At 46.7% G+C, this 21,503-nt stretch overlaps 1 protein-coding gene across 1 annotated transcript in view; it reads left to right on the top strand.

Annotated features, from left to right (window-relative positions):
* The first annotated feature begins 12,095 nt into the window (after positions 1 to 12,095).
* The window catches only part of LOC117355030 (oocyte zinc finger protein XlCOF6-like), a 37,364-nt gene continuing 27,956 nt past the window's right edge, over positions 12,096 to 21,503 (top strand). Inside the window, exons 1-2 of the mRNA XM_033932976.1 lie at positions 12,096 to 12,400; positions 15,672 to 15,798. Of these exons, the coding sequence (XP_033788867.1) occupies positions 12,377 to 12,400; positions 15,672 to 15,798 (151 nt within the window). The 5' untranslated portion in view covers positions 12,096 to 12,376. The remainder of the gene's footprint in view (positions 12,401 to 15,671; positions 15,799 to 21,503) is intronic.

Below are 21,503 nucleotides of genomic sequence, written 5' to 3'. Positions count from 1 at the left end.
ATTCCTGGAGCCTAGCCTCAATGGGAAAAACTAAATCAGCTCGTCTTAAGGAACCGACATAGTGTTGTAATTGTTTGTAGGCAAGAAAATCCCCCAAGTGCAATGCATAAGTGCCTCGGAGCTCTTCCCAAGACCACAAGGTCCCATCCTCCTGAAGGACATGAGTCAACAATCTCACACCGCCCTGTAGAAATTTATAAAACATAGCATTCTCTGAACTTGGTGAAAATTGCGAATTCCCCAACGGCAATATACTAGAGGAATGACTATTACCATGCCAAAACTTCAATAATTCCATGCAAGCGAACCGCAATGAGCAAAGAAGGATGCTAGATTTAGCAAATGGGAAGCAACGAAGATGGAACATGCAACAAGGAAAGCAGGCTACACGGTGCCCACAATGCCAACTCCAAAGACTTCAGGGTAAAATCCTGCCTTTCCGAGAACCATTCTCCTAACACCCGTAATAAGCAAGCCAAATTATAGAGAGGTAAATTAGGAATGCCCAGACCGCCCTGTGACCAATTAAGAACTTAAGCGCCATTTTGGGTTTACGGTGATTCCAACAATATGTAGATGAAAGCGAAGATAATCTCCACAAATCCTTGTTCAAAAGCCAAAAGGGCAACAACTGTAAAGTATATTGTCATTTTGGTAACAACGTCATAGCAAAAAGATATACACGCCAATGAACAGACAACAGTAATGAGGTCCAGCGAGACAAACAGTCTTCAGTATATCTCAATAATGCATCTATATTTGTTCTATATAAAGTGGAAAGGGACAAAATCAATTTAATCCCCAAATATAGAAACATAGAAGATGACGTCAGAAAAGGGCTATAGCCCATCAAGTCTGCCCACTCTGCTTACCCACCCCCTGTCTATGCCCTAATGACCCAATTTCCTTATCTTGACCCTCGTAGGGATCCCACATGGGTATCCTATTTATTCTCTAAAGTCTGGCACGCTGTCTGCCTCGATCACCTGCACTGGAAGCTTGTTCCAATGATCAACCACTCTCTCTGTGAAGAAATACTTTCTGGTGTCGCCATGAAATTTTCCGCCCCTGAGTTTGAGCAGGTGCCCTCTTGTGGCCGAGGGTCCCTTGAGAAAGAAAATATCATCTTCCACTTCGACACGTCCCGTGAGGTACTTAAATGTTTCAATCATGTCTCCCCTCTCCCTACGTTCCTCGAGAGTGTAGAGCTGCAATTTGTTCAGTCTCTCTTCGTACGAAAAGAAATGGGAGCCCATTGAAGCGGGAAAGGCCCTACCCAATGTAAACGGACTTGCAGTAAAGGTGCTAACACCAAAGATTTATCCAGATTCAGTCGGAATCCAGAGAAATCACTATATTAAATAGTTTGATATTTACGGCCTCTTTTACAAAGCTGTGCTGCGCTAACAGCCCCAAAGCCCATATTTAAAGGGCTTCGGGGCTGTTGCAGTGCGGCTTTGTAAAAGAGGCCATTAATGCTGGTAGGTTTCTAGGTGGGGGGTGGGCTAGAGCTCACCGTCACCCTGAAACTTACCAACATTAAATATAAAATATATTTAAAATTTTTTTTTATTAAAACCATCTTGGGTTGACCAGGATGGTTTTAATAAAACAACAAATAGTTTTAATTAAAAAAAAAGCAAACCAAAATCTGTTTTATATTTAATGTTGGTGGGCTCTAAAGTACCCAGGATGGTTTTAATTAGCTAAAAAGAAAGTTTGATATGTTTATGTTGCTGGGCTTCTGGGATTGTTTTACGAGGGTCATTTCATAAATGCACTTTTTTTTTTTTTTTCTAAATTTACATCTTATTTTTTCAAGTAGAAATACCTAAACAATTGACCCGCTCTCCCTCTCCCTCCTCCCTCCCTATTCCACCTGAACTTACAGCACTGTTATAAATATAATCTATCTTCATCTTATCGTAACTTTACGTTGCTATTTATCCCCAACAGGTCCTGTCGGACATTACCTACTAAAATGTACAGATTACATTTTCGCTCAGCAAATTGTATTTCTATACTATTGCCTCCTGAGGTCTCTGATCTCTGTATTTCCTCTGAATATCTACTTATTGTATTTTGCTGAATGTCCAGCACTCTTGATTGTAAACCACCTAGAAGTCGCAAGATTGTGGCGGTATAGAAGAATAAAGTTATTATTATTATTATTTACAATCCTTCAATATAGTCTCCTTGCTTTCCAATGACCGAGTCCCAACGTCCGGGAAGCGTCATTATTCCATCCAAGACATCGTTTTTGTTCAGTTGCTGAATGGCTCGGGTACCAGCGAAAGAAAGCTCTTCCAGAGATGCAAAACAATGTCCACGCATAGGTTGTTTCAACTTTGAAAAAAGATCAAAGTCTGGTGGACTCATGTCTGGACTGTAGGGAGCATGAGGTAATACCTCCCAGTGGTATTCGCGTAGGTTTTCAATTACGAAATTCCCTGTGTGCGGGCAAGCGTTGTCTTGAAAAATGAGTGGCCCAGCCAAGAGCAATTGAGGTCAGGTTTTGTGCATTTTTCTGTGCATTTTTTTGAAAAAAATCACAATAATACACTGCTGTGACACTTCTTCCACTTGGAACTTTGTTTGTGATGATGATGCCTTCATGATCATAAGCAGAAATCATAATTTGTTTGACTTTTGATTGAGCTCGTCAAAATCTTTTTGATCGTGGGGAAGATGGAGCTCTCCACTTGTTGGATTGTGATTTCAGCTCCGGCTCAAAGTCTCTGACCCACGTTTCATCAATAGCAACAATGCAATTGAAGAACGCCTGACCTTTTTGCAAAGTTGAAACAACCTAGGCGTAGACATCATTTTGCATCACTGGAAGAGCTTTTCTCCACCGGTACCCGAGCCATTCGGCAACTGAACATAAACGGTGTCTTGGATGGAATAATGAAGCTTCCCGGTTGTTGGGACTCGATCATTGCAAAACAGGGAGACTATATTGTAAAGAAATACTTGAAAAATAAAACGTAAATTAAAAAAAAGTGTGCTGGTATGTTTCTGTTGGGAGGTGCTGACACCATGGGGAGGAAGTAAAGAAAGGTAGGGGTAAGCTGATGCTGTGCTACAGGGAGGGGTGAGGGGTGAGGGAGGGAAGGGTAAGGCTGATTCGGGGCCGATGGGGTGGTAGCAAGAGAAGGGTAGCTGGAGTCGTCGCTTTGCCATTTTGGAGGAGGAGGAGTATTAGTGGTGCCCAACCAGGCTGCTTTCCTGGCTCCCTTTGCTGCATAACATCAGGGATAGCTGCCCCGTTCAGTTCTTTCCCCTCCTCAGTCCCGGCTTTGCAGGTCCAGACTTTCAGCCTGAGTGTCAGCCCCTAAGAGGGCCCCAGTTCAGCAGAGTAAATAGTCAACTGGAAGCTAAGACATAGCGCTCCTGCTCTCAATATGTACGGCCCAGAATGCTCATCTGTCCTGGGAGCTGGAACGGAGCATTGAAACTTCTCTGTGTTTGCAAGTCTGTTTTTTTCTCTGCTGACACACACACAAAAAAGAAATAAGAACATAAGCAATGCCTCTGCTGGGTCAGACCTGGGGTCCATCGTGCCCAGAAGTCCGCTCACGCGGCGGCCCAACAGGTCCAGGACCTGTGCAGTAATCCTCTATCTATACCCCTCTATCCCCTTTTCCAGCAGGAAATTGTCCAATCCTTTCTTAAACCCTAGTATCGTACTTTACCCTATTACGTCCTCTGGAAGCGCATTCCAGGTGTCCACCACACGTTGGGTAAAGAAGAACTTCCTGGCATTTGTATTGAATCTGTCCCCTTTCAACTTTTCCGAATGGCCTCTTGTTCTATTATTTTTTGAAAGTTTGAAGAATCTGTCCCTCTCTACTCTCTCTATGCCCCTCATGATCTTATAAGTCTCTATCATATCCCCTCTAAGTCTCCTCTTCTCCAGGGAAAAGAGACCCAGTTTCTCCAATCTCTCAGCGTATGAAAGGTTTTCCATCCCTTTTATCAGACGCGTCGCTCTCCTCTGAACCCTCTCGAGTAACACCATATCCTTCTTAAGGTACGGTGACCAATATTGGACGCAGTATTCCAGGTGTGGGCGCACCATCGCCCGATACAACGGCAGGATGACTTCTTTCGTCCTGGTTGTAATACCCTTCTTGATTATATCTAGCATTCTATTCGCTCTCTTAGCAGCCGCTGCGCACTGTGCCGTCGGCTTCATTGTCATATCCACCATTATCCCCAAGTCCCTTTCTTGGGTACTCTCAGTCAATAACATCCCTCCCATCGTATAGTTGTACCTCAGGTTTCTGCTTCCCACATGTAATACTTTACATTTCTCAACGTTGAACTTCATCTGCCATCTCGTCGCCCATTCCCCTAGTTTGTTCAAGTCCCTTTGCAATTCTTCGCAGTCCTCTTTAGTCCTAGTTCCACTAAATAGTTTGGTGTTGTCCGCAAATTTTATTGTCTCACACTTCGTCCCTGTTTCTAGATCATTTATGAATATATTAAATATTAAATAGCAGCGGCCCGAGCACCAAGCCCTGCGGAACACCACTCGTGACCCTCCTCCAGTCTGAGTAGTGGCCCTTCACCCCTACCTTCTGTTTCTTACCCGCCAACCAGTTTCTGATCCATCTATGTACATCTCCATCCACCCCATGGTTCCGGAGTAGACGCTCGTGAGGCACCTTGTCAAAGGCTTTTTGGAAATCCAGGTATATGATGTCTATGGGGTCTCCTCTGTCCATCTGTTTGATAATTCATTCGAAGTGCAATAAGTTAGTTAGGCACGATCTCCCCCTGCAGAAACCATGTTGGCTTGTTTTCAGAAGTTCGTTTCTTTCCAAATGTTCATCGATGTTTTCTTTTATCAGTGCTTCAGCCATTTTCCCCGGAACCGAGGTGAGACTCACCGGTCTGTAGTTTCCCGGGTCACCTCTTGATCCCTTTTTAAAGATGGGCGTGACGTTGGCTATCTTCCAATCCTCCGGAATCACTTCTGTTTTCAGGGATAGGTTGCAAATTTGCTGCAGTAGTTCCGCTATCTCCTCCTTTAATTCTTTCAGAATCCTTGGATGGATTCCGTCCGGACCCGGGGATTTGTCAGTTTTTAGTTTTTCTATCTGCCTGCGCACAGTTGGTTTTGTGCTTGATGTTATTTTCAGAACATGATTAATGCATGAGGATAGTGTGTGATCCTCTCTGTCCCCACCCGTCCCCGCCAGGTTCCTCTCCGTCCCCACCCATCCCCGCAAAGGAATTACCTCCATCCCCGCCCGTCCCCATAAAAAGCAGCAATTACTTCTGACAGGATCATCAATTCCACAGTTTCTTTTGTGTTTTCGCTGCTGTTTTCCTTGTGGAATCTCTTTGGTGGAACCCTTTTTTTGTTTTCTGTTCAGGTAATTAACTTATACACCCCCTCTTTTACTAAGGCTGACGTGTGCATTATATTATATGGACGAACCCTGCTTCCAAAGCCTTCCATCCCCGTGGGAGTCCTGTGGGTTAGGGGGGATTCCCACGGGACCCGCGGGATTCCCGCGATCCCCGTTCCCATGCAGACCTCTACTCGGGGTGAGGAAGGATCTATACTTCTATTAAGACTAAGGGCTCCTTTTACTGAGGTGTGCTAGTGTTTTTAGCGCACGCAAACCCCGCGCTAAACAGAAAATACTAATGCAAGCTCTATGGAGGCTCTAAGCGCACGCTAAAACCAATAGCACACCTTAGTAAAAGAAGCCCTTAAGTCTCTTAATAAAAAATTTGGCTCGCGGCTTAGCCTGTGTTTTAGATTTCGGCCTCTTATGTGATTTGAGTTTGACACCCCTGCCCTAAAATAACTAAGACAGATTTGCTGAAATTTAAGTAAATTACATCTAGCATATGCCCTTGATCCAATTCTCCAGTCACCCAATCAAAGAATTCAATCAGATTCGTCTGGTTGGAGGGTAGAAAACAAAGGGTAGGAGTGAAGGGTCACTACTCCGACTGGAGGAGGGTCACGAGTGGTGTCCCGCAGGGCTCGGTGCTCGGGCCGCTGCTATTTAATATCTTCATAAATGATCTAGAAACAGGAACGAAGTGCGAGATAATAAAATTTGCGGACGACACCAAACTATTTAATGGAGCTCGGACTACAGAGGACTGCGAAAAGTTGCAAAGGGACTTGAACAAATTAGAAGAATGGGCGGCGAAATGGCAGATGAAGTTCAACATTGAAAAATGTAAAGTATTACATGTGGGGAGCAGAAACTCGAGGTACAACTATACAATGGGAGGGATGTTATTGAATAAGAGTACCCAGGAAAAGGACTTGGGGGTAATGGTGGACATGACAATTAAGCCGTCGGCACAGTGTGCAGCGGCCGCTAAGAGAGCAAATAGAATGCTTGGTATAATCAAAAAGGGTATTACAGCCAGAACGAAAGAAGTTATCCTGCCGTTGTATCGGGCGATGGTGCGCCCGCAATTGGAGTACTGCGTCCAATATTGGTCGCCATATCTTAAGAAGGATATGGCGTTAGTCGAGAGGGTTCAAAGGAGAGCAACACGTCTGATAATAGGTATGGAAAACCTGTCATATTCTGAGAGATTGGAGAAGCTGGGTCTCTTTTCCCTGGAGAAGAGGAGACTTAGAGGGGATATGATAGAGACTTATAAGATCATGAAGGGCATAGAGAGAGTAGAGAGGGACAGAAAGAGAGAGAGAAAGGGAGACAGAGAGAAATAGAGAAAGGGAGAGAGAGAAATAAAGAGAGAGAGAGGTAGAAAGAAAGAGAGAAAGGGGGAGAGACAGAAATAGAGAGAGAAAGGAAGAGAGAGAAAGATTGGAGAAACTGGGACTCTTTTCCCTGGAGAAGAGGAGACTTAGAGGGGATATGATAGAGACTTACAAGATCATGAAGGGCATAGAGAGAGTAGAGAGGGACAGATTCTTCGAACTTTCGAAAAATAAGAGAACAAGAGGGCATTCGGAAAAGTTGAAAGGGGACAGATTCAAAACAAATGCTAGGAAGTTCTTCTTTACCCAACGTGTGGTGGACACCTGGAATGCGCTTCCAGAGGACGTTATAAGGCAGAGTACGGTACTGGGGTTCAAGAAAGGATTGGACAAATTCCTACTGGAAATGGGGATAGAGGGGTATAGATAGAAGATTACTGCACAGGTCCTGGACCTGTTGGGCCGCCGCGTGAGCGGACTGCTGGGCACGATGGACCTCGGGTCTGACCCAGCAGAGGCATTTCTTATGTTCTTATATGCCTCAGATCCTGTAACCCATTTGATGTCACTTCATCTTTCTTTGGCACTTTGTCCAGGTTTCAAAAAGCTGTGTCGGGCAGGAAGTCCGCACAGGCGCGGCCATCATGCGATTACATTTTTTGGATAATAGCCACATTTTCAGATGTTTTCAAAATAATTGGAAAGAGCCCAAGTTACACAGCTGGACAGGAAACTTATTCCAAAGCTCAGTAACTTTAAAATAAAGAGATTTCTCTAATTTTTCAATATAGATATCACCTATTAACGAGGGAAAAGATAATTTAAGCTTTTGGATAGATCTGGTAATATCAGGTCTCGCAGAATTCCAAGATTGAGAAATTAAAGGACAATTTCTGCGGTTATGCAGGATTTGTTCGTCTCGGGCAGATTTAATTATTAAAGCTGATGAAATGAAACAGCAATTTGAGGCCAGAGGCTATCCTGGATCAATGATCAAAAAGGCATATAAGTGTGCCTTGTATGTCCAACGTTCTACTTTCCTTGAATCCACTGTCAGACACCTGGTGTGTGTGTTACCTCACACCCAATATGCCTTTAAGATTAAACAAATCATAAAGTCAAATTGGAACATTTTACGTTACCACCCAATTTTTCATATTCCTCCATGATTTGCCTTTTCTAAAGGTAAAAACTTATGTCAGAGATTGATGACGTCTCAATTTAAGATGAATGGTAGGGGTGGAAATGAGAGCAGAAAAGGACATTGCAGTTGTGGAAAATGCAAAATGTGTGAATACAGTGCCCCTTTGAGAGATATGCTTCAAACAAATTCAGTACTACTCGAAAGGGTCCAGAGAAGAGCGACTAAGATGGTTAAGGGGCTGGAGGAGTTGCCGTACAGCGAAAGATTAGAGAAACTGAGCCTCTTCTCCCTCGAACAGAGGAGATTGAGAGGAGACATGATTGAAACATTCAAAATACTGAAGGGAATAGACTTAGCAGATAAAGACAGACTGTTCACCCTCTCCAAGGTAGAAAGAACGAGAGGGCACTCTCTAAAGCTGAAAGGTGATAGATTCCATACAAACGTAAGGAAGTTCTTCACCCAGAGAGTGGTAGAAAACTGGAACGCTCTTCCGGAGGCTGTTATAGGGGAAAACACCCTCCAGGGATTCAAGACAAAGTTAGACAAGTTCCTGCTCAACTGGAAAGTTCGCAGGTGAGACTGGTCTTTGACCTAGGGGCCGCCGCGTGAGCGGACTGCTGGGCACGATGGACCACGATTGCCGCTGTTGGGTCAGACCAGTGGTCCATCGTGCCCAGCAGTGCGCTCCCGCAGCGGTCCGTAGGTCAAAGACCTAACTGAGACTAGCCTTACCTACGTATGTTCTTGTTCAGCAGGAACTTGTCTAACTTTGTCTTGAATCCCTGGAGGGTGTTTTCCCCTATAGCAGCCTCCGGAAGAGCGTTCCAGTTTTCTCTGGGTGAAGAAGAACTTCCTTAGGTTCATTTGAATCTATCCCCTTTCAACTTTAGAGAGTTCCCTCTCGTTCTCCCTACCTTGGAGAGGGTGAACAACCTGTCCTTATCTACTAAGTCTATTCCCTTCATTATTACCTGCCCTTCTCCTCCAGGGCTCCATTCCCAGCCCTGGCTCCTCCCTCCCTTCCTTCCAGCAGAAGCTCAAACTCCTCCTCCAGGAACATTCTGGCCAATGAATAGCAGAACGAGCGAAAGCTCCTCTTTTTCTCCCCTCCCTCCCTCAATCAAGGGCAAGAGGGTGGACTTTGTACAACTGTCCCCGCCTCAGGGCCCATTCTGACCAATCAGCACTAGAAGGGATGGACCCAAGAACAAAGACTGCGCCTCTCAGCCTTCAGTGTGAAGCCCCGCCTCCCCTTTGTGATGTAATGGGAGGGAGGAGCCAGGGCTGAAGGTGGTGCTGTGGAGATTAGAGAGCTGCACGGGAACGGGGATGACGGGAATCCCGCGGGACCCGCGGGGATCCCGCGGGTTCCCCCTTTGGGTCACGGGGATCCCGTGGGGACGCCCCCTAGGGTCGCGGGGATCCCGTGGGGACGCCCCCTAGGGTCGCGGGGATCCCGTGGGGACGCCTGCGAGGGTCGCGGGGTTCCTGCGGGGTTGGATCGCAGCGGGGTTGGTCGAGCCGCGAGGGTAGTCTCCTTCTCCTTACCTGCCCTGTCGCAGCACACATCCGAACAGAAATCTTCCCGATGTCAGCGCTGACGTCGGAGGGAGGGCTTAAGCAAAGCCCTCCCTTCCTCCGACGTCAGCGCTGACATCAGGAAGACTTCCGGTCGGCTGTGTGCGGCAGGGCAGGTAGGGAGAAGGCAATGGCGTACGAAAGAGGGGGGAGGGGGCGGATCGCCCCGGAGAATGTGCACAGCCGGTCAGATCCCCCGATCGACCGACAACAGGCCCGGCCGACAAATCTCCCTGCCCTGTAGCCGCGAATCTAAATTACCTCTTACAGCAGCTTCACTACTCCAGCTGCTGTAAGAAGGTAATTTAGATTCGCGGCTACAGGACAGGGAGATTTGTCCGACCGGGCCTGTTCTGTTGTCGGTCGGGTGCAAAAGCGCCACAAAGGTGGAGGCAGGGAGGGAGGAAAGGTGGAGTGGAGAAGAAAAGAGGCTTAAGGGGGGAGAAGGCCGCTGAAAGCACTGGGGAAGACAAAGGGGTGGAAGAGAACGCTGAAAGGACATGGGGTAAACGGGAGGAAGGGGGGGGGGAAGGATCCTGAAAGCACTGGGGAAGACAAAGGGGTGGAAAAGAACGCTGAAAGGACATGGGGTAAACGGGAGAAAGGGGGGGAAGGACCCTGAAAGCACTGGGGAAGACAAAGAGGTGGAGATTGCCACTGAAAGGACATGGGGAAGACAGAGGGGGGAGAAGGCCGCTGAAAGGACATGGGGAAGGCAGAGAGGGGAGAAGGATGCTGCCTGACAGGACATGGGAAAGATGGTGGGGGAGAAGGACACTGAAAGGAAATGGGGAAGAGGGAATGGGAAGAAGACGCTGGCAGGGAAGAAGACAGAGGTGCCAGACTATGGGGGGAGCGGAGGGAAAAAGATGGGTGCCAGACCAATTTGGGAGGGGGGAGAAAGGGAGAGGCACAGTAACAGAGCAAATGGAAGACACAGAGAGAAGAGAGGCAGTGGATGGAAGGAATTGAATGAGAACATGAAGAAAGCAGAAACCAGGCAATAAAGGTAGGAAAAAAATTATTTTTATTTTTTTTTTTTGCTTAAGGATAAAGTAGTATATTAGTTGTGTTGATAAAAATTTATAAACATTAGAGGCTCTGGTAGAAACCCGTTTACAAAGTATGTATTCTTCCCAATTAATATTTCCAAATTAATAAAGTCTTTTTGCTTATTTTTAAATGGGTTTCTACCAGAGCCTTTAATTCAGTAGCATAATTAAATGAAATAACTATTTCTGTAGTTTATAGGGACGAGCGGGGACGGAGGGGATTCCTCGCGGGGACGGGCGGGGACGGAGGGGATTCCTCGCGGGGACGGGTGGGGATGGAGGGATTCCTCGCGGGGACGGGTGGGGACGGAGGGATTCCTCACGGGGACGGGTGGGGACGGGTGGGACTTTGGCGGGGACGGGTGGGATTTCTGTCCCCGCGCAACTCTCTAGTGGAGATGAGCAGCAGGGAAGGACAAAGCTGAAACTCCTCCTCTCTCCACCATTCTGACCAATCAGCACTAGAAGGGATGGAACTAAGAGCCTTCACTCTGAAGCTCCGCCTCCATTTGTGATGTCATGGGAGGGAAGAGTCAGGGCTGGAGGTGGTGGCGTGGAGAGGATCTACGGAGACGGACAGAGCTCAACTCCTCTCCCCGCCCCCGGGATCATTTGACCAATCAGCACTAGAAGGGATGGAACAAGAAGAATCGACTGCGTCACTCTGAAGCCCCGCCTCCCATTTGGGATGTCATGGGAGGGAGGAGCTAGGGCTGGAGGTGGTGCTGTGGACTGTGGAGATGAGCAGCAGGGAAAGACAAAGCACAAACTTCTCCTCTCCCCGCCCCCCGGGATCACTCTGACCAATCATCATGAAGGGATGGACAGAAGAAGAGAAGACTACGAAGCTCCGCCTCCCCTTTATGATGTCATGGGAGGGAGGAGCCAGGTGGTGCTGTGGAGATGAGCAGCGGGGAAGGACAAAGCACAAACTCCTCCTCTCCCCGCCCCCCGGGATCACTCTGACCAATCAGCACTAGAAGGGATGGAACCAAGAGCCTTCACTCTGAAGCTCCGCCTCCCATTTGTGATGTCATTGGAGGGAGGAACCAGGTAGTGCTGTGGAGATGAGCAGCAGGGAAGAACAAAAAGCTCAAATTCCTCCTGTCCCCGCCCCACAGACCATTTTGACCAATCGGTACAAGAGAGGAGGGACCCAAGAAGAAAGATTGCGCCTCTCAGCCTTCAGTGTGAAGCACCGCCTCACCTTAGTGATGTAATGGGAAGGAGGAGCCAGGGCTGGAGGTGGTGGCGTGGGGAGGAGCACCGGGGACGGACAGAGCTCAAATTCCTCCTCTCTCCACCATTCTGACCAATCAGCACTAGAAGGGATGGAACCAAGAAGAATCGACTGCGTCACTCTGAAGCCCCGCCTCCCATTTGGGATGTCATGGGAGGGAGGAGCTAGGGCTGGAGGTGGTGCTGTGGACTGTGGAGATGAGCCCCGGGGAAAGACAAAGCACAAACTCCTCCTCTCTCCGCCCCCCGGGATCACTCTGACCAATCATCATGAAGGGATGGACAGAAGAAGAGAAGACTACGAAGCTCCGCCTCCCCTTTATGATGTCATGGGAGGGAGGAGCCAGGTGGTGCTGTGGAGATGAGCAGCGGGGAAGGACAAAGCACAAACTCCTCCTCTCCCCGCCCCCGGGATCACTCTGACCAATTAGCACTAGAAGGGATTAAATGTTAAGCGCCTGTTAGTAGCATGGGGCTCCGCCCCCTCATGTGACGCCATCAGTCTGAGCCGAACAGGAAGTATCGAGTTTCCTTCCTCCTTTGTTCCGGTCGTTCGCAGATAAACCGGCAGATCTCCGGCTCCCATTCTCGGTCTCTGCCCTTCTCTCCCTCCCTTCGCTGCTGCGAGAGACAAATCCTGGGCCAGAAAGGAAAATGCCTGCAGGAGCTTCAGAGCAGGTAGGAGGGGGAGGAGGAGGAGACTGGCCCTCACATCCCGCCATCTTATTGCAAACCAGGTTCCCCAAAGGGAGATTTTGTGCAACAGTTTCTCATTTGGGACTGTGAATTTTACACACACACAAAGCTCTCCCTACTCTGGGCCTAAATCCACACACAGAAACCTGTCCCTCTGCTGATCCCGGCTGGGAAGTCTCTTCCCAAAGAAATCTCACCCTAGGCTGAGCCTAAATACACACAGAAACCTGTCCCTCTGCTGATACCGACTGGGAAGTCTCTTCACAAAGAAATCTCACCCTAGGCTGAGCCTAAATACACACAGAAACCAGTCCCTCTGCTGATACCGACTGGGAAGTCTCTTCCCAAAGAAATCTCACCCTAGGCTGAGCCTAAATACACACAGAAACCAGTCCCTCTGCTGATACCGACTGGGAAGTCTCTTCCCAAAGAAATCTCACCCTAGGCTGAGCCTAAATACACACAGAAACCTGTCCCTCTGCTGATCCCGGCTGGGAAGTCTCTTCACAAAGAAATCTCACCCTAGGCTGAGCCTAAATACACACAGAAACCAGTCCCTCTGCTGATACCGACTGGGAAGTCTCTTCCCAAAGAAATCTCACCCTAGGCTGAGCCTAAATACACACAGAAACCTGTCCCTCTGCTGATCCCGGCTGGGAAGTCTCTTCACAAAGAAATCTCACCCTAGGCTGAGCCTAAATACACACAGAAACCAGTCCCTCTGCTGATACCGACTGGGAAGTCTCTTCCCAAAGAAATCTCACCCTAGGCTGAGCCTAAATACACACAGAAACCAGTCCTTCTGCTGATACCGACTGGGAAGTCTCTTCCCAAAGAAATCTCACCCTAGGCTGAGCCTAAATACACACAGAAACCAGTCCCTCTGCTGATACCGACTGGGAAGTCTCTTCCCAAAGAAATCTCACCCTAGGCTGAGCCTAAATACACACAGAAACCAGTCCCTCTGCTGATACCGGCTGGGAAGTCTCTTCACAAAGAAATCTCACCCTAGGCTGAGCCTAAATACACACAGAAACCAGTCCTTCTGCTGATACCGACTGGGAAGTCTCTTCCCAAAGAAATCTCACCCTAGGCTGAGCCTAAATACACACAGAAACCGGTCCCTCTGCTGATCCCGACTGGGAAGTCTCTTCCCAAAGAAATCTGACCCTACTCTGGGCCTAAATACACACAGAAACCGGTCCCTCTGCTGATCCCGACTGGGAAGTCTCTTCCCAAAGAAATCTCACCCTAGGCTGAGCCTAAATACACACAGAAACCAGTCCCTCTGCTGATACCGACTGGGAAGTCTCTTCCCAAAGAAATCTCACCCTAGGCTGAGCCTAAATACACACAGAAACCTGTCCCTCTGCTGATCCCGGCTGGGAAGTCTCTTCACAAAGAAATCTCACCCTAGGCTGAGCCTAAATACACACAGAAACCAGTCCCTCTGCTGATACCGACTGGGAAGTCTCTTCCCAAAGAAATCTCACCCTAGGCTGAGCCTAAATACACACAGAAACCAGTCCTTCTGCTGATACCGACTGGGAAGTCTCTTCCCAAAGAAATCTCACCCTAGGCTGAGCCTAAATACACACAGAAACCAGTCCCTCTGCTGATACCGACTGGGAAGTCTCTTCCCAAAGAAATCTCACCCTAGGCTGAGCCTAAATACACACAGAAACCAGTCCCTCTGCTGATACCGGATGGGAAGTCTCTTCACAAAGAAATCTCACCCTAGGCTGAGCCTAAATACACACAGAAACCAGTCCTTCTGCTGATACCGACTGGGAAGTCTCTTCCCAAAGAAATCTCACCCTAGGCTGAGCCTAAATACACACTGAAACCGGTCCCTCTGCTGATCCCGACTGGGAAGTCTCTTCCCAAAGAAATCTGACCCTACTCTGGGCCTAAATACACACAGAAATCGGTCCCTCTGCTGATCCCGACTGGGAAGTCTCTTCCCAAAGAAATCTCACCCTAGGCTGAGCCTAAATACACACAGAAACCAGTCCCTCTGCTGATCCCGGCTGGGAAGTCTCTTCCCAAAGAAATCTCACCCTAGGCTGAGCCTAAATACACACAGAAACCTGTCCCTCTGCTGATCCCGACTGGGAAGTCTCTTCCCAAAGAAATCTCACCCTACTCTGAGCCCAAAGACACACACAGAAACCGGTCCCTCTGCTGATCCAGGCTGGGAAGTCTCTTTCCAAAGAAATCTGACCCTAGGCTGAGCCTAAATACACACAGAAACCTGTCCCTCTGCTGATCCCGGCTGGGAAGTTTCTTCCCAAAGAAATCTCACCCTACTCTGAGCCCAAAGACACACACAGAAACCTGTCCCTCTGCTGATCCAGGCTGGGAAGTCTCTTTCCAAAGAAATCTGACCCTAGGCTGAGCCTAAATACACACAGAAACCTGTCCCTCTGCTGATCCCGGCTAGGAAGTCTCTTCCCAAAGAAATCTGACCCTACTCTGGGCCTAAATACACACAGAAACCGGTCCCTCTGCTGATCCCGACTGGGAAGTCTCTTCCCAAAGAAATCTCACCCTAGGCTGAGCCTAAATACACACAGAAACCTGTCCCTCTGTTGATCCCGGCTGGGAAGTCTCTTCCCAAAGAAATCTCACCCTACTCTGAGCCCAAAGACACACACAGAAACCGGTCCCTTTGCTCTGCTGAGCTCCAGCACTGGGTGTTCTGAAGTATCCTCCCAGCAGGACAGCAAAGGCCAGCTGGGTTAGCATTTCAAAGGATACATGTGTTCACAGACAGCAAGGTACAGGCTGGGCCAGGCTATGGGAAAATATATGTTAAAAATGTCTGTATTGTATAAAGTTTAATTATAAGATGTCAGGCGTATTTGAAAGGTAAAATGTTATTTTGATTTGATTGTACTTGATTTGAGTTTTGAAATGAATAAAGTTAAAAAAAAAATGTCTGTAATGTCCAGCACAAGTGAGGCCAGTATGTCCAGTTTATCCATCTGTATGTCCAGGTTATCCATCTAAGCATCAACCAAGGAGACAGTCACCAACAGAACCCAATGGAGCAGAGCAAAGAGAGCAAAACCCAGGCTGGCTCTCTTCTGAATTATAACCCCATTGTGTGACTGTGTCTTATGTGATTCTAAGTTGGGTACACACAGCAAACTTTTCCCTGCACCGGTGGACGCCAACATTGGATGATCTTTTGATCTCTGCGATTCAGAAGAGTCTGAGTGTGTTTCATGTTTTTTTGTTTGCGTTTCAGATGCGGCTGAGGTTTGAGGATATTTCCATCTCTTTCTCTCAAGAGGAGTGGGGTTATTTAGATGAAGAGCAGAAGGAGCTTTACAGGGAGGTGATGAAGGAGAATTATCAGACCCTGATCTCACTGGGTAAGAGATAATTTTACATTTTTTTTAGCAGTATTGAGAGACATCATTATAAAGCTAATAGGAAAAAAAATCACATAGCAAAGCAAAAATATATTAATGCTCAAAAATAATGTTATGTAGAAACACTGTTAGTTGATTACATCAGTGATAAAATAGATAGCATCCCCGCTCATCCCCGCTCAGAAATGTTAGCTCCTTCCAATCCTTCCGTAAACACCTGAAAACTTGGCTCTTTTCAAAAATCTAATTACCCCCCGTTCTCTAGTACCCTGTTCCCTCCCTATCTTCTTATTCCCTCTCCTATATCCATCTTTGTAGTTCCTTTCCTCCCAACCTCTGTAAACCGTGCCGAGCTCTGCGCTTGCGGAGATGATGCGGTATACAAACCTAAGGTTTAGTTTAGTTTAGTTTATAGTCTCCCATCATAAATTGGCACCTTCAATCTCAGATTTAAAAAATTACATCTTTTGTTAATACCGTTAAACTTGTTACATACGAGGGCTGTTCATAAAAATATCAGAGCTTTATTCATAAAAAATACTCGCATTCAGATACAACAATCTTATACTAATCTCCTTCAAAGTAGTCCCATTGGGCTGCCACACACTTCTTCCAACGGTTCTGCCTCTGTCGGAAGCAGCGCTGGAACGCCTCTTTTGAGATTGCTCGCAACTGGTCTGTTGAATTCTACATGATTTGACTGAAATCTGGTCCCTTTCAGGGGCATTTTCAGCTTGGGGGAAAAGCCAGAAGTCGCACGGAGCCATGTCGGGGAGAGGGGAGCCTGAGGAATTACAGGTGTGTTTTGTTTGGCCAGGAAACTCCATATCAAATGTCAAGAATGGGCAGGTGCGTTATCGTGATGGAGCTACCAATTGCCCGCTGCCCACGGGTCAAGCTATTTGCATCTCACAGCGTTACAAAGGTGATGCAGAACCTCTTGGTAATACCCCTTGGTGATGGTTGTACCGTGTGGTGTGTACTTGTGATGAACCACACCACTGGAGTCAAAGAAGGAGGTCAGCATGACTTCGACATTGCTGTGGACCCGCCTTTCTTTTTATGGCCTCAGGAATGTTGAATGCTTCTATTGGGTTGACATCAACTTGGTTTCTGGGTCATACCCATAAACCCAGGACTCATCGTCGGTGATCACTGTGCTGAGGAAGTTGGAATCACTGTTCACAGTCTCCAGCATATCCTGTGCGATCTACAAATGGAGTTGCTTCTGGTTGATTGTTAGCAGCTTTGGCACAAGCTTAGCTGAAATTCACCTGAAGCCCAAATCCTTAGTCAAAATGAAATGAATGGATCCAACGCTGATGCTCGCCTCATCTGCAAGTTCTCTGATCGTCTTCATTTGGTCAATGACGATCTCATTTCTGGTTGTTGAGGGCCTACCAGAATGTGCTTCACTCTCCACTGATGTGCGGCCATCTCTGAAGCGGTTGTACCACTTGTTTATCTGTGTGGTTCCCATTGCTTTGTCTCCGAAGGCCTGTTGAATCTTATGGATCGTTTCCACTTGGGAATCGCCAAGCTTTACACAAAATTTAAAGCAGTAGTGTCGTTCAACTTTTTCTGTCATTTTGTCAAAAACAAAAATTCAGCGGTGCTCACTTACACGTCCTCACTCATCGGCGGTCTGCCGGGGACTGACAGCTTCTGTAGGCGGTAAAAAATTCAAGGATGCGCATTAGGGTCGTGTACATACGTGCAGCAAACCATGCCTCCCTAGCTTTATTTGTTTCCGAAAGAAAAATTAAGGTCTGATACTTTTTGAACGGCACTTGTATATTAAAGGAAAATGTCTTCTCATGATAGTGCTTAAACTACTTAAATAGTAAAAATACTTTCAAACCCAACTTTATTCATATTCATGGATAATCAAAATACAGGTTATGATTGGGATGCCCTGGATGGAGCTATGCTATGCTATGGGTGTCTTATATACTGCTTCATCTCCTCGATTCAGAGCCGTTTACAAACAGGTGATTAGATATATGTCTGATTTCCATTTATGGGCAAAATGCTCTGCAGGAAAATGCCTATCTATGTACTTTCGACCCCTAACTGTAATATTGTAATATAACCACTAGCGGCTTCGGTGGCCATTTTGAGAGCTGCAGCCACCTAAATGGGAGTGAATGGGCATCACTTCCACACCACTAGGCCCCAGGGACAAGTAAGTCCAAGGAGTGTATCAGGGGTGGGGGCCTGATGGATTGGGCATTTTGGGGAGTTCTGCCCTTAAGGGGGGAGGTCGCAGTTGATAAAACATGGTGGGTGCTTAATGGGGGTTCTTAATGGCGATGGCTGCTGCCAGAAGGATTCTGGGCTGTATAAAGAGAGGCTTAGCCAGTAGAAGGAAGAACGTGTTGATGCCCCTGTACAGGTCATTGGTAAGGCCCCACTTGGAGTATTGTGTTTAGTTTTGGAGACGGTATCTACTATGTTACTATGTTTGTATCGGAAAGTATCTGTTAGAGGGGGAATTAACCTGTGGGATTGATGCTACAGGATTGTGCATGGGGGAGATTTGATGTTGCTCAGGGTATGTGCATTGACGGATGGGGTTCATGGAGCTAAGAGTGTGTGTATAGATGTGTTGATGCTGCTCAGGGTCTGTCCACAGATGGGGGAGCAAAAAGTTGGAAATTTTGAATGGATTGAAGGGGGAAGAGATGGTTATGTGGAAGACCTATGAGAAGCTTGTTGCTGTAGTCTAGGCTCCCAATACAAGCATGAATATTATTCAAATTGTACTGTCTACTATTCAAAGTCTTGAATGGAGATGCCCCTAATTATTTGAACAATCGCCTCACCCGGAACAACTCGACCAGGCCAAGGAGAACTCAGAAACCATTTACTCACTCCCCAATCAAAGGCACACAGCGCAAGAAGATGTTCGATGGCCTACTAGCTACTCAGGCAGCGAAAGTAGACCTCCAGACTACAAAGACAAACTAATACTGTTCCTTAATAATCCCTGAACCTGTAACTTCCGCATAAGTCACAGACCTGTCATTTGTTCCTGATCCTGTAATTCACCTGGAAATGTCCAGATGACCTCTTTTGAAATCCGCCTAGAACTGGAAGGTTAAGGTGGAATAAAAGTCACTAATGTAATGGAATAAGAGTTTTGGTAGTGTACTCAGAGAGGAAGATTTTGATTTTGGAGATGTTATAGAGATAGAAACAGGTTTTGGCAAAGAAAGACAGTGTTCAAACACTGCTGAAACATATAGTAAATCATCCTAGGGAAAAAGGAGGCCTTGGTGGAACATAATTTAGTCATATAAATACTGGTGAACCGAAAAGTAACATCTTAGAGCAGTGTTTTTCAATCTTTTTGTACCTATGGACCGGCAGAAATGGAGGAATTGTTTTGCGGACCGGCAGTTGAGTGCTGGTGTGGGCTCGGGTGCCGCTACTGGACTGCCAAGGGAGACCAGGGGGGGGTGTGACTTTTCCTATTAGGAGGATTCTCCTCAGTCTACCTGGGGGCTCGGGAGGTCGCGTCTTGCACTTTGTCTTGCTGCTCCGGTTCTGTGCCACGTGTTGCAGCAGCGGGACCTTCATTCCTTTTGGCCGGGTTTGGGATCGGGAGGACCTTCTGGGGAGGACCTAGAGGAGAGCACAGGCCGGGGAGGCGGTGGCTTTCTGTGCATGCACAGCAGATGCCTTCGGGCAGCACGGTCAGTGGACTCGCCGCGTGGCACCTGCTTTGCGCGCCTCCGGCCTTTGACCCAGAGTTGTCCATCGGCCACTGCACCAGGTTTGTGTGAGCTCCCTGTTGGCGGCCCCGGCGCTGCCTGGAGGTGTTGGGGAGGACGGCTGCACTGGTGTTTTTGCCTGGATGGTCTACGAGGCGTTTGCAGTGAGCCACCTTTTTAACTTGGTGCTTGCAGGGGACGCAGGAGATTTTTGCGGACCGGCGGTTGAAGAACACTGTCTTAGAGGTCAGCGATGAAGTCTTGACTGAAACCAGGATGCTGGGCTGGATGGATCTTTGATTGAAGGGCTCTGCTAACATGATCATGAAATCTTCTGTGCTAATTCCTTTTTTTTTTAATTCTTTATTTATCATTTTAAAGATATATTAACAAGATTCACTCTTGAAACAGAAACACGGATAAAAATTAAATCCAGGAAACTTTCCATCAATGAATATACAAAATATTATATCTAATCCTCCTTAGACCACAAATTGAGAATGGGGTGCATCTAATGAATCAAGAGAGAAAAAGAAAAAAAAGAAATATAAAGGAAAAGGCTAATAACAGAACCATCGAGCAATTATTTTATATCGTACTTTAGCTGATTCTACTCCCCTCGTGATCTTTTTCAAGTCTATAAAGGCCTTCAAATGTTGAAATTCAAAAAATACGTATTTTAGCCCAAGGTATTTCACTACGCATTTGCAAGGGGACATTAGAAGAAATGAGGCTCCTGAGTGGTCTTTGTAACATCTGGATATATCCAGATCTTTTTTCCCAAGAATAATGACTGTGATTTTCTTTTTTTATTTATTTATTTATTTGTAAGATTTTCAATTTTAAATACAAGCATTGCTTTACACGATGCTACAGATCCAGAAATTATATTCAATAAAAGTTATAAAGGAAACATTAACTATATTTTATTTAGTCCACAAAAATGAAGATCAAGAAAAGAAATAAACTTCCAAATACAAATAACTAAGTTAATTAAGGTCACGGCATTAGATCCCCGAATTACAGCCAGCTGGCAGGTCATACATCATTAGACATGGTTACCAATCTTTCTTTTGATCCAATAAATTCCAAAAGTTGTTCAGGCTCAAAGAAAAGAAAATTCTTATCTTGATAAGATACATAACACTTTGCAGGAAATTTAACAAGAAACGTAGCCCCTAAGGCTAGAGTTCTAGGCCTCAAGGACAAGAACTCCTTCCTACGTCTCTGAGTCCTCTGAGCTAAATCTGACTGTAGCCTTGGAGAGTGATAGGGAATTTATTCTTCGTATGTATTTCCATCATTTACGGCAGCCACACACAGCTTCAACGCTCCGGCTGCTGTAAGAAGGCAATTTAGACTCGCAGTCACGAAGGTAAGAGGCAGGGAGGGAGAAAGGGAGCTGTTTCAACTCGGTGGCGGCAGTAAGGAGGGAGGGAGCGTGATAGATGACCGCGCTTGTTCCCTCCCTTAACTGTGGGAACAAGGCCATTCACCGCTCCAGGGGAAATCTTGAAAACCAACTGGATTTCAGCCCTCAAGGAGGGACTTTGAGACCCCTGCTCTAGACTGTTTCAAGAGTCCTGGCCATATCTTCTTCTAGTGAAGTTATCAATCAACTTAAGCACAAACAAAAAAATAAAATGAAGCCACAGCCATCTGTGGACAAGGTCGTTAAAGGACATTTGCTTCTTTTTGTTTTTAGTTTGTGCTTCAGTTGGTTGATAACTGGACTAGAAGAAGATTTGGCCAGGCGCATCAATACACTGTGCTCAGGTGGAAGACTTACAGAGTGAATGTTAAGACAGATAAGACACCCGAGCCCAAAGCAATAGGACTTATTAGGCTGTTATGTAGACATTATAGAGACCAATGAACCCTTGACTCTGCAACTCTGCCTTAGGGCGTTTCAGGTATGTTTCTCACTCGGGTATTACATCTGCGGTTCCTGTTTTCCAAGTCTTCAATACTTGTATAAAAGATTACTGG

This window comes from Geotrypetes seraphini, chromosome 2, assembly GCF_902459505.1.
Source record: "Geotrypetes seraphini chromosome 2, aGeoSer1.1, whole genome shotgun sequence".
NCBI lineage: Eukaryota > Metazoa > Chordata > Amphibia > Gymnophiona > Dermophiidae > Geotrypetes > Geotrypetes seraphini.
Note: the sequence above shows the minus strand (reverse complement) of the source record. Positions and strands in the feature narration are given on the sequence as shown.